The sequence below is a fragment of the Theropithecus gelada genome, chromosome 12 (assembly GCF_003255815.1).
Source record: "Theropithecus gelada isolate Dixy chromosome 12, Tgel_1.0, whole genome shotgun sequence".
NCBI lineage: Eukaryota > Metazoa > Chordata > Mammalia > Primates > Cercopithecidae > Theropithecus > Theropithecus gelada.
The window spans coordinates 92,420,879-92,433,533 of NC_037680.1; the positions used below are offsets into that span (position 1 = coordinate 92,420,879).

Genomic DNA, 12,655 nt, shown 5'->3' on the forward strand with positions numbered 1-12,655 from the left:
AACCATTACTGGAGAGCAGTATTTCTCACCATTCGCCTTCACACTCTTCAATTCAATCAGACCGACTTCCTGCTGTACAGGATGTCCGGGTGGTAGAGTGTAACGGATAAGAGCTAGTTGCCTTTGTTGGATTTCTGGCTTAATCACTTACCAGATGTGGGACATCAGGAAAGTCCCTTAACCTCCCTGTGCCTCCGTCCCTTTAGCTGTAACATGAGGACATTAATAATTTCTAGCTCAAAGCGTTTTTAGGGGAATTAAAAATACAACACATTAAACTCGTAGAACAATAACTAGCACATAATAAGTGCTATATATAAAAACTGCTTTATCCCAGCACTTTGGGAGGCCAAGACGGGCGGAATGCAAGGTCAGGAGATCGAGACCATCCTGGCTAACACAGTGAAACCCCGTCTCTACTAAAATTACAAAAAATTAGCCAGGCATGGGGGCATGTCCCTGTAGTCCCAGCTAGTCATGAGGTTGAGGCAGGAGAATCGCTTGAACCCGGGAGATGGAGGTTGCCGTGAGCCTGGGCCACAGAGCAAGACTCCGTTTCAAAAAAAAAAAAAGAACTGCTTTATTATTTTTTCAAGTTTCAGTTATTTATTAATCAGTATAATCTCCAGTAGGTTACATCAACATTATTTCATGTATTTAGAGGAGAAATATATTAAGTGGAAAATTGTGCAGATGGCTTCTGGAAAACCTTCATTCTAAAGCAGCTTTATAGTGAAACATTTCATTTAGAAATCTGGACCTTCTTTCTTCAGTTCGCTGTAATCCACATTCACTGAATAGAACTCGTATTGATCACTGGGACCCAGTTTGTTCCAGGGTTCTGGGTTATTCTTTCTGTCCCAACTAACATCCGGATTGATCAATGCCAGATGCAAAAGATACAGTGCCGCCCCCGTATCTCCAGCTCCAACAAATACAAAGAGGGGGATCAAGCTCGGATGCCGTGGCCTGACTGATGATCTGGCGGAGCATGTTTGTGGTAGAGGCCTCCGATTAGAAAGAAGAGACCCAGCCTAGCCACCAGGCCCTGGGCTAAGTAGTATCTGCCAACTGCTTTATTATTAACCCATTCCCCTCCCTAACACTATCCTGAATTCGCCTGTTATAAGGATAGGCCAGTCTCCATATTCCATTCCCCGGTCCACAGTGATTGGTTCAGAGATGGTTCAGTGATTGGTTCAGAATTCACATGAGTCCATCAGGCCAATAAGACTCAAATCTAAGACTTGGGTTGAGCTGTTGGGGTAGCAGACTCCCTTCTCCCACCTGGTCATAAAAATATAAAGCATTTGGCTTCCAGAGGTACAGGCAGTCATTAGAGAGCCACAGGAGAGAACCCACCTGAAGAGGCAGTCCCATGAGTAACAACATAATTTCCTCCTAAAAATCTTTCTCCCACCATCACCACATACAGACTGGATTAAGTGATCCTTATACACAGTCCTGTAACCATCTCTGGATCTCTTAACCCTAAGGTCAGAAGCATCTCCTTTTGCCCAGGGTGATCTCGGTTTAAACCTCTTGGCCCAGGGTAACTATTAAGAGTTCCCCTTTCATCTTCAGGTCCCAGTTTGAATGATAAACTACATGATTATCTATCACAAAATGTATGTACTCTTACGTTATTTGTTTAATTATCTCACTTCCTTGTTAGATACCAAGCCTTGTAAAAGGCAGGAACTATAACTATATTAGCCATTGTTTCATTTCCAGTAGCTAACACAGTGCCTGGCATAGAACAGGTGTTGAATAGTTGTCTGCATAATAAGTGAATAAAAGAATTTTTTAAAATCATCACCACACCCAGTCTTAGGGTTTCTGACTTTCAAAATCACCACCCCTTAAAACTGTCCCTAATATTTGTTTTTTAAGGCTATCTTTAAATGAATTAAAATATATCCGAAGGGGAAGCACATGGTGAGATGCTCCTGTAACACATACCCCTTCAAAATAACAATATTTACTTTTCTGGGAGCCGATAAATGAAAATATCTTATTCTCTTGCTGTCAAAAAGACACAACACCTGAAAAGTCCAGAATACCAAGTTGAGTGAAGATTTTTTCCTAGTTGAGACCTGAAATTCATGGTAAAATTCCCAGACGCAGAAAAAGCCTCACCAGAGCATCTTCCCACAATGGGGTCTTATAAAGCTATTGTAGCAAATTTAAGTTGTACCAGGTACTAAAAATGTTTTCTATTTCCCCACCTGCTTTCTTTGCCTTCACTTGGCCCCTCTGCCATGCACCTCAACTGACATTCAGCACAAACCTTTACTGGGTCCATAAGCCATATAATTCCCTCATATTTTTGCCATAAAATGTTTCATAGACAAGAGAAATTATTTGCAAAGATGTTGGAAGAAGTTTTTCATTTTCTGAGGTTGAGATTATAGTTAAAACTGCAGGAAGAACAAGGACAAATTTGAATGATGATACTCTACAAATTCACTTATCCATTTGACATAAGAGGATTAAAAGAATAGGGAAAAAATGTTTTTCACGATAACTTTGGCATCCATTTAGTTATATTAACAGTGGCTCAGAGGCAAGTGTGACCAAATTTAAAAGGTTTACTGTATGTTTTAGAGTTAAACTTCATTCAGGTAACTTTCATGCCCCTAGGGAGGGCAGCCAATGTTGTGAAACTAAGGGCTAGTTCAAGTTAAAAATAATAATAATAATAATAAATAAAGAGATGGAAAATGTCCAATGGAGAGGTTAAGTATACTTAGTAAGGGTGGTAAAACCACATGAATATTAATTGGGCCAATTCAGACCTTGGCCTCTCAGTAAAACAAAAATATTTTCAAGCTGTAAGAAAAAATAAAGTAGGCTGCTCTTCCCAAGCTGTTTTTCATCTCACTGCTCTCTACGTTTCGTACTGCTGGTTCTCAGAATCGCAAGATTACAAAAAGAGAAGCTACACTTTCAATACATCTTGATTATAACATCCTAAAGCAAGAAAACCCAGAGAACTACTGCAAAGTTAACACCATGGAAAGAGCCTTTCTGTTCACCAGGTGCTTAGTGAGGACTAGCTGTCATTTCCTTCCACACACTCCAGTCATGGCTGGAAAAGGAATTTTGAGCCCTGAATCTTTAGCCAGATGGAGAAGTTCCTTTCTCAATCTTGTCAATTTTCCTTCTCGCTTAATGCTTTTCCTACCTTTCCCGCCACTTCTTTAATTTCTCTGTGTACCTCCCAAAGTAATTTATTTACAAAACTATTAATTAACTTCTTTTTCAGTGCTGTATGTCAAACTAAAAGAAAGGCGGAGATGTGTGAAGAGCTCTTCACACACAGCTATGTTGAATTACGTGTACAATCCTTCAAAAGTCAGGGTGACACCTTCAGAATTCTGGCTCTTCCAAGCTAGATGAGAACACTAATTAGGCATTTTTTCAAAGATTTCTGGACAATGGTGCCTACGAATTGTCTTCTCAGTGTAATGAAAACCTAGATTAATTATTTTTTATGTCATTACTTTCACTCTCAAAGGAGAAATGGTCACTGTTTTTGTTACACTCTGTTTTCAAAACACATCAATGTGCCTCACGATTAAAAAATCTTACACACAAAATTTGAACCAAGAAAACATCTCATTTAAATTACAATTATTCACAATTGAAAAAAAAAAAAGATTCTCTTCACTAAAGGATTAATCATTGGTTTATTTTCAATACAGTAGTAAGAATTTTCAATATAATGAAATTATCTGAGTGTATTTTAAGATTTACACACAAGTTCTCAGAGTTTCACATTTTAAAATATGCAACAAAGTTATTCTTTTTCTAAGAAGATAGATTATAAATACCATTATTTTCTCCCTGTTATACTGTTCACCACTGCATTGTCACTAATTGCTATTTCATAGAAACTTTGTCCTGTTCCAAATATATATCTCAAGCGTATTTCTTTGATCATTTACTAATTTACTTTTTTAATTGAGTCACTCATGTAACTATTCATTAAACATCCAAAATGTTTCATGTCTTTTATCCTGCAGAGACAATGGCTAATACAATTCTATATAATTTCTCCTGCGCGCTGGGCAACACAGACCTGTTAAATGAATAAGGACCTGCTTATTCATTTAACTAGAATTCAAACTTTAGTCATAACCCTTAGTGATACCTTCAGTAGAACAGAAAACCCTGCAATGAATAAAACTGCATATGAAACTTTAACATATAATAAAGTCAGCATCTCAAATTAGTGAGGAAAAGATGAACATTTAAGTGAGTAGTATTAGGATAACTATTAACAGATAGATAGCTATACTTTAAAAGGGGGAAATGGATCCATTTCTCAGACTATAAAACAAGATAAATTCCAAGTGTATCAGGAATGTGATAAAACGAAACCATACAAATACTGCATGAAACATGAGTGAATTGCTTTATTACATGACACTTGGAAAAATGTTCCCAATCATGACTCAAAATCCAGAAGTAAAAAGAGAAAGAACTGACAAAATTGATGATGTAAAAAATAAAATAAAGTTAGAAACCTTTGTATGTGAGAAGCGTCATAAGTAATGTAAAAAGGGGACAAATGACAAACCAGGGAAAATATGTGTCACTTACATTACACAGAGCAAATATTCTTCACGTAAACAGAGCTTTTAGAATTTGAGAAGAAAAAACCTATGACACTGTATTGCCAAACAAAGCTAAGAAACAATTGATAAGCAAATTCAAGTGACCTACAAAAAGCTCAACAGTGCTAATAATAAGAGAAGTATAATTTTACACTTCTCTGAGATTCTGGTTCTCATTTATGATTGGATGGGAAAAATCCAAAAGTTTGATCACATACACAGTTGACCAGACTCTGCAAGCACTTTTGCTCTACTGGTGGGAATGCAAAATTGCACCTCTCTTCCAGAGGAAGATTTGCTGATACCTTGCTAGATATTTACTCAGCAATCCCATGTTGAGTAATCTATTCAAAAGATACACTGGCAAAAATATAAGAAGATGCACAAGGCCATGCATTGCAACACCATTAATAATAATAAACTTGGAAGCAATCCAAATAATGGATTCAACAAAGAATAAATCAGGATACAGCCACACAATGGAGTATAAGGCAGCTACAAAAAGAAATGAGAATTATCTCTATATTACCATGGAATCATCTTCAGATAAGTCCTTAAATTTTTTTAAAGGGATGGAAGGCTTAACATATATAGTTCTTTAAACGGTTACCTATGATGAAAGAAGGAATTATATAGAAGGGGCAGGGCCAGGCATGGTGGCTCATGCCTCTAATCCCAGCACTTTGGGAAGACGAAGTGGGTGAAACAACTGAGGTCAGAAGTTCGAGACCAGCCTGACCAACATGGGGAAACCCCAACTCTACTAAAAATACAAAAATTTTTAATAGAGATGGGGTTTCCCATCTGGGCATGGGGTGCATGCCTGTAATCCCAGCTACTCAGGAGGCTGGGACACAAGAATCACTTGAACCCAGGAGGAGGAGGTTGCAGTGAGCCAAGGTCATACCACTGCACTCCAGCCTGAGCAATAGAATGACGAAAAAAAAAGAAGAAGAAGGGGCAGGGTCAAAGTAATACTTCCATGAATATACCTTGTATATATATACCTTGAATATATATTTGAATTTGGTAGAGTGTAAATATTTTGCATAATTGCAAAATAAAATTAAACATAACAAAATGAGATACTTAATAATTGAGAGCAAAATTAATCAAGTAAATGCAACTGTGTATCAGGTGGATGGCAAAACCATATGGAGGAACTATTCCAAATGACTTTGAAACATTGTAAACTGACTACAAATTTCTATTGAGATATACTCTGAGGACAAAAAGAACTGCAAATAAATCTTAAAATTATCAAATCACTGACACTAGTGGTAGGTGTTGTTGTTCTGAGACTGTTGGGTGTATTGTGAGATTAAGTAAATAAGTAAATAAGATTAAGTAAATAAGTAAAACAAGACAATTACAATCAGTAATTGTCTTGGTGCCATCAGAAACCAGGATTTTTGACATGAGAGAAAGGAGATACAAATGTAAGATGCAGAAGATTTAGTTAAAAGTCCTATTCTATATTTGAATATATATCAGTATAAATTCATGATGTATTATATATACATGTATATATGTATTTCCTACCTCTATCCTCTGAAAAGATCAACCTAAGAGCAATAAGGAGTCTTAATTTTCATATTGCTGTTTCTATTAATCACTTCTAAATCAAAGCAATCATGCGCCTGCAATCCCAGCACTTTGGGAGGCTGAGGCGGGTGGGTCACGAGGTCGGGAGTTCGAGACCAGCCTAACCAACAAGGTGAAACCTGGTCTCTACTAAAAATGCAAAAATTAGCCAGGCTTGCTGGCAGGTGCCTGTAATCCCAGCTACTCAGGAGGCTGAGGCAGGAGAATCGCATGAACCCAGGAGGTGGAGGTTGCAGTGAGCCAAGATCTTGCCACTGCACTCCAGCCTGGGTGACAGAGCGAGACTCCATCTCAAAAAAAAAAAAGAAAAAAAGAAAAAGAAAAAGAAAAAGAAAAAATGGCTGATTCCAAGTCTGAGAAAGAAAAAGTAGAGGATGAGCCTAGAACATTCTGTCATACCAGATAATAAGGAGACTCTCAGAGATTACTGAGATTGCTCAAAAGATTCAAAAGACAACTTAAATAGGTTCCCACTGGCCAAAGATAAACTAATTCGACACTTCAGACCACTCACTTCCATTTTTTGGAGTCTGTGCTTCCTAGGTGGCTATCTTCACACTTTGCATTTGAACACTTTAAACTAGATTCTGACCCTTTTGATTATTTTAGGTTGACATTTTGGTTACCCAGATGGGACCCAAAGCAAGCCTCCAGTGATCCCCACCATTTCACCAACAACAATCAGGGCATTGGTATCAGCACAAATGACTTTCGTTCATGCGACCTCACTAGAGCCAGGAGTCGTCTCTGGTGAGGTTCCTCTTCAACCTCAAATCTCCCTGATTTTTGTTGATATTCAGACTTTATTCAAGCCACCTAATTTCACGCTCAACAGAGGTGGAATTAAAGCTCTGCTTTAAACCAGGTAAGGTTTTGGGTTTTGTTCTCTAGAGATTCAGCTATTTTCAGATTTTCTTTTGTTTATTTTGTGTTTTGTTTTGTTTCATTTTTATAGACAGGGTCTTGTTTTTTTTACAGACAGGGTCTTGCTCTGTTGCGCAGGTTGGAGTGCAATGGTGCACTCATGGCTCACTGCAGCCTCAAACTCCTAGGCTCAAGGAATCCCTCCAACTCAGTCTCACAAGAAGCTGGGACTAAAGGTGCGGGGCCACCATGCCTGGCTAATTTATTTTTTGTAGAGACAGGGTCTCACTATGTTGCCCAGGCTGGTCTCAAATTCTTAGCCTCAAGTGATCCTTTCAAAGGGTTGGGATTACAGGCATGAGCTACTGTGCCTGTCCTATAGATTTGTGATTTTCACTTTTTTCTGAGGTTAAGAGTTGTTTGTTGAACTATGCATTAGAGTTCGTATAGCCTTTTCTCTCATTTGCACTATGGTCAGGGAAGGAAACCATTTCTCTCTCTGGAAAGAGGAAGTGAAGTTTTTGTGGTTTAAGCAAAGTTTGTAATTAAAAAAAACAAACAAACTGGCTAACCTCGGAAGCTGGGTTCATTTGACATATCTAAAGTCCCTTTTTGAGTGGCCAAAGCCAATGGAAAGCTTTTAATTAGAACAAAGATAAATCCCAAAGATAAGGAACACTATTCTTCCTGGACAAAACGTACCTTAGGCAACTAGGTTCTTGTGGGAGTGTTTGAGCTCATTGCTCGTGATGTGCAATGGTCCCATAGGCAATCCTCAAAAAAGAACACAGGGGGAATCTTGCTTAACCCAGGGGGACCCCATGAAAGGCTGCTCTCCCAGTGCCTTAAGCACCCAGGATTCATGGTTTTGCCAAGACGCTTAACAGGGGAGAAGCAACTCATAGATGACACCTTGAGGAGTAATCCTCATTAGGCAGCACACCAGATCCAAAACATCTTTCCCTTTCAGCTTAAAAAGAACCTAATTTATGGGCAGTTATCTATGTAAAACCACATCTTCCTTCTGAAAGGAGAGATCCACCTGTGGAAACTCCGGTTGGATTCCTATGCAATACTTATGGGGCCATCTCCTGTCAATATCTAGAGAAATAGTCTTAACCCGTGAAGACACCAAACTACAATGACCAAAATGAGATACCTTTGAAATACCTAAATTAGCTTATTTACACACACAATTAGAAAAACAGCTCTAAAATTAAACAATAACTGGGAGAGTTACTTCCAATGGTGGACCTGTTCAAGAGAGGCTCTGACAAAGCTCTTTCCCTATAGGAAGAAGATAAAAAGCTCTCCAAAACCACTGTTGAATTAAAGAAAACTGCTTTCATATGCTTAGGCTGCGGTGGGCTCAGGTAATTGAGACTCCAGAAGCAAGTAGAACCGATGTATTGGGCAGGGGAACTTCTAGGGGATTAAGGGTATAGATGACAGTCAAAGGTCAGCATCCCCCTAATTCTGCCCTTCACATTACAATCTCTAGGTCCAGTCATCTAAACTCTGCCACTCTTTTGCCTCTGGCTTCAGATGACAGGGCACAAGATTGCAAAATCTTAACCAACCAGCTTCTCTCTCCCGGAACGGACCTCCATGAGACTCCCCTTACTAGCACTGATGTTGTTTGGTTTACAGATGGATCTTACTTAAAGGATGAATCTGGGACTTACTGTGCAGGTTATGCTATAGTATCTTTAATGGGAGAAATAGAAAGTGATTGCCTTCCAGGAGCCACATGTGCTCAACAAGCAGAATTGATAGCACTAATCAGGGCCTGTCAATTGGCAAAAGGAATAACTGCTAATATTCACGCAGGCAGCAGATCTGCTTTTGGAGTTGCTCATGATTTTGGAATGCTATGGAAACAAAGAAGGTTTTTAAATGCTTCTCATCAGTCTGTAAAAATTGGACACCTTATTTCACAATTGCTAGAAGACTTATTATTATACCAAGATCACTGTCCATTATTAAAATCCCAGATCATCCCAAATCAGATACTCCAGATCAGCTAGCTGATACGGCAGCAAAAAGAGTTGCACTAAATGCATCTAAACAAGAAAAGTAATCTATATTAACTTTTAAAGAAGCACCTGAATTTGACATAAAATGAGTTAAGTACAGAGCTCCAGAAGGTGAACAGGAAAATTGGAAGATGAAAAGGAGAGCACACTCTCCCAAAGATGAGGTGTGGTGTGGGCCAAATAATTTACCTATGCTTCCTGCTGAATTATAGTCATCATTTTTAACCTATATACGTGATTCAACTCATTGGAGCCCTGAGGAAATGGTTGCTTGGGGAAAACAATACTTTTAAAAACCATCTCTGATTATAGTTCACAAGGTATACAATCACTACCATGTTATCTGCTCAAAATATAATCTAGGGAAACCTTTACACAGTTTCCAAGGACATTTGCCTTTAACTGAAGGCCCCTATGAAGTACGACAACTAGATTCTATTCAGCTGCCACCACTGCAAGGATACCATTATGTTCTAGTGATTATTTGCATGTTTTCTCATTGGTTCGAAGTGTATCCATGTAGAAGATTGACTGCCTTAGCAGTAAGTAAAATTCTTTCAGGAAAGATTATTCTGACTTGGGGAGCTCCCTTAAAACTCCACAGTGACCGAGGTACTCATTTTACCAGACAGAAAATTCAGTCAGTATGTAAAAGTTGCCCTCTCCTCCAACACTTTCATTGTGCGTGTCATCCCCAATCATTTGGATTGGTGGAGCATACAAATGGAATAATTAAGATTCAATTGGCAAAAATAACAGAAGTTTTAAATATTCCATGGCCAAAGTCTCTTTCATTGGTTTTTCTTAACCTAAGATCAGTCTCATTTAGAAAATATCAGTTGTTGTTGTAACTGGCAAACCTGTGAATCTGCTCCCAGGGAACTGTAACTCCTTAATTATAAAGGGAGACATGTTCCCTTATTGTTATAACCTTATGAAACAATTAACTAAGAATTATAATCTAGTGAAAGATTCTTAGAGACCTCTCAGGAAATGAAGAATTAAAGACCCACAGTCTTTAACCAGGAGATTTTGTTTACTGGAAATGGCATATTTTAAAAGACTGTCTCTGACTGAAGTGGAAGGGCCCTTACGAAGTGTCCTTTACTAATCCTCGTGCTGTAAAATGATAAAGACTAGACTCCTAGATCCATGTTTCTCATCAAAAAGGCTCTATCTCCTGAGTGGAATGTTTCCCCGGAAGGTGACTCTCAACTCAAGTTAATGCCAGGCCAATAAAAAGAGGATACCTGATGTAGACAGCTAAAACCCAAGGCTTCATACTAGGTCTATATGTAAACAAATGCTTATTATTAACATTTGTTAATAAATAGATGATGAAGATTTTCCTTTACAAGCTCCCACTAAACTTCTTTTTATTCTTAGTTCTCATGTCTTGGTTCTACTATCACCAGCTGTTGCCCTTGAAGCAAACCTCTCTTTGCAATGTGCCCAAGACTATGCTAAAAGATTACAAAAATATGCTTGTTGGGTATGTGGTCTCATGCCCTTTCTAGTAGTTTTGGCCTTCTATGGTGAGTATCTCACAGGAAAAGATAGGATAGAATATCAGAAATATATCTGTGTTTCTCAAAAATAGTCATCGATGTTGACGCTAGTAGGACTAAGGATAAAGTATATCACTGGCCTATTAATAATACTTTACAGAATAAAGATCATAGTAAGAGCTTCTCGGGAAAAGAAACTAGTCCATTAGCTTTCATGCTGGTGCTGTCCCTACTAAGGGATGAAACAACCAGGCTGCCCCAATTGAGAGTTGAGACAAGTCAATTTTAGAACGATACAACACAAATTTGGGATGGTTTTATCTGGCTTGCCCCCTTCTTTGGCCAGCTCAGTCAGCTTGTCCCCTTATTTTGGGAACAGAGAAATTATACCAAAAATACCTGGCCCAATAGCACTAGAGATAGAGTACTGATTGGCATGCCACCGAATGGGCACAACCAGCAGGTGTTCATTGGTTAGCTCCAAACGGAACGTCTGGGCTTTGTGGCACTAACTTATGGTCACAGTTACCCCCAGGATGATTAGGTGACGTTCCTTGGGATATGCTTGGGCACAGGGTTGAGTAGTTCATACTCTGCTAAAACCTGCAAATTTTCCTCATTCACAATCTCATTGGGTTTGTTCTATGTTTCATGGGTATGACCACTTATTAGCTTTCATCTTCATACTACAACCGGGTATTGAGGATGTCATTTGGCATGTAGAGGCCCTAACCAATGATACACAAAGGCCCTAAATGATAGCCATATGGGTATTTCATTATTAAACAATGAAGTTACTCTTATGAGAAAGGCTATATTACAGAACTGTATGGCTTTAGACATACTCGCTGCAGCCCAAGTGGGAGCTTGTGCTAATGTAGAAACAGTGTTGTGTCCAAATCCCTGATGAATCAGGTAACATCACTAACTTAATGGCTGATATGAAAACCCAAATAACTGATTTTTCAGATCTAAGGCCCTCTCCAAATGATTGCCTAAGCAACTGCTTTAAATCTTAGAAACTTGGTGGCAAAAGCTGTTACTTATTCTAGTAATTATAATGATTTGTGGTGTTTGGTCCTGTTTTTGCCTACACTGCTGTTACAGCATTTGTTTGCAACTGAGCCAATGTACACCTGAAAAGTCTGGAATAATGGTCACTCAAAAAATTACTTTGATTGAAAAGGCAGTCATGTAGCCTGAATCAGGTTTCAGGACCATTTCTCCCGTGTTTGCTTCATAATTCAGCTTTGGTCTTTTCCAACTTTCCCCTCCATGGGACATGACTTCCTAGGAATGAGCCTTCTTAGCGATGTGGGATTTTGACCTACATAAACGACCTAAATACATGATTCTTCTGCAACGCTTTCTCCGAAAGATTTTGAAGAAATGGGTGAAACTGAAATGAAAATACGTTTTAGGACCCTCTGAATGTATTATGCCAAGGGGAAGTTAAGCCCTGGAGACTGAGGCATGCAACATGTTTGCAACTTCTGTTTCTTTCTTTTCCTTTTTTATTTTCTTTTTGTAGGAATGCAGTTCTCACTATGTTGCTCAGGCTGGTGTGGAACTCCTGGGCTCAAGCAATTCTCCCACCTCAGCCTCCCAAAGTGCTGGGATTACAGGGTGAGCCACCGTGCCCAGCCTGCAGCTTCTGTTTCTTCTATTACAGATTAACTCTCTTCTTCATTGTTCTTGTTCTGTAAATGACCAGGACAGGCCCAAAGCCAGACCTTCTATCCTTCCAATCACTGATCTTTGTTGTAGATTAACTGCCTCCTTTATTGTCCTGTACCTAACTCAGACCAGAAGGTGCAAAAGACCCCATGACTGTTTGACTGTTATATCTTTACTGTGGAATGTTAAATATACCTTTCCTAAAAGAAAAATCACCTCAGCTAATCAGATGGTTGTAACTATGCTTTAAGCCTTATGTAGAAGGATATTGAACTTCTGTGAAGCTTCTCTAAACTTTATCTATATAAACAATCCCAAATTTCTACACCTCAGGAGGCTGACT

The 12,655-nt window shown here is 38.8% G+C and overlaps 1 protein-coding gene across 1 annotated transcript; it reads right to left on the reverse strand.

The window, feature by feature from the left end:
• Nucleotides 1-746: 746 nt before the first annotated feature.
• Nucleotides 747-993, reverse strand: LOC112636696 (cytochrome c oxidase subunit NDUFA4-like). Its single transcript, XM_025405516.1, is given in 2 exon segments — nt 747-966; nt 968-993. Coding segments are annotated over 2 exon segments (246 nt in total).
• Nucleotides 994-12,655: the final 11,662 nt, after the last annotated feature.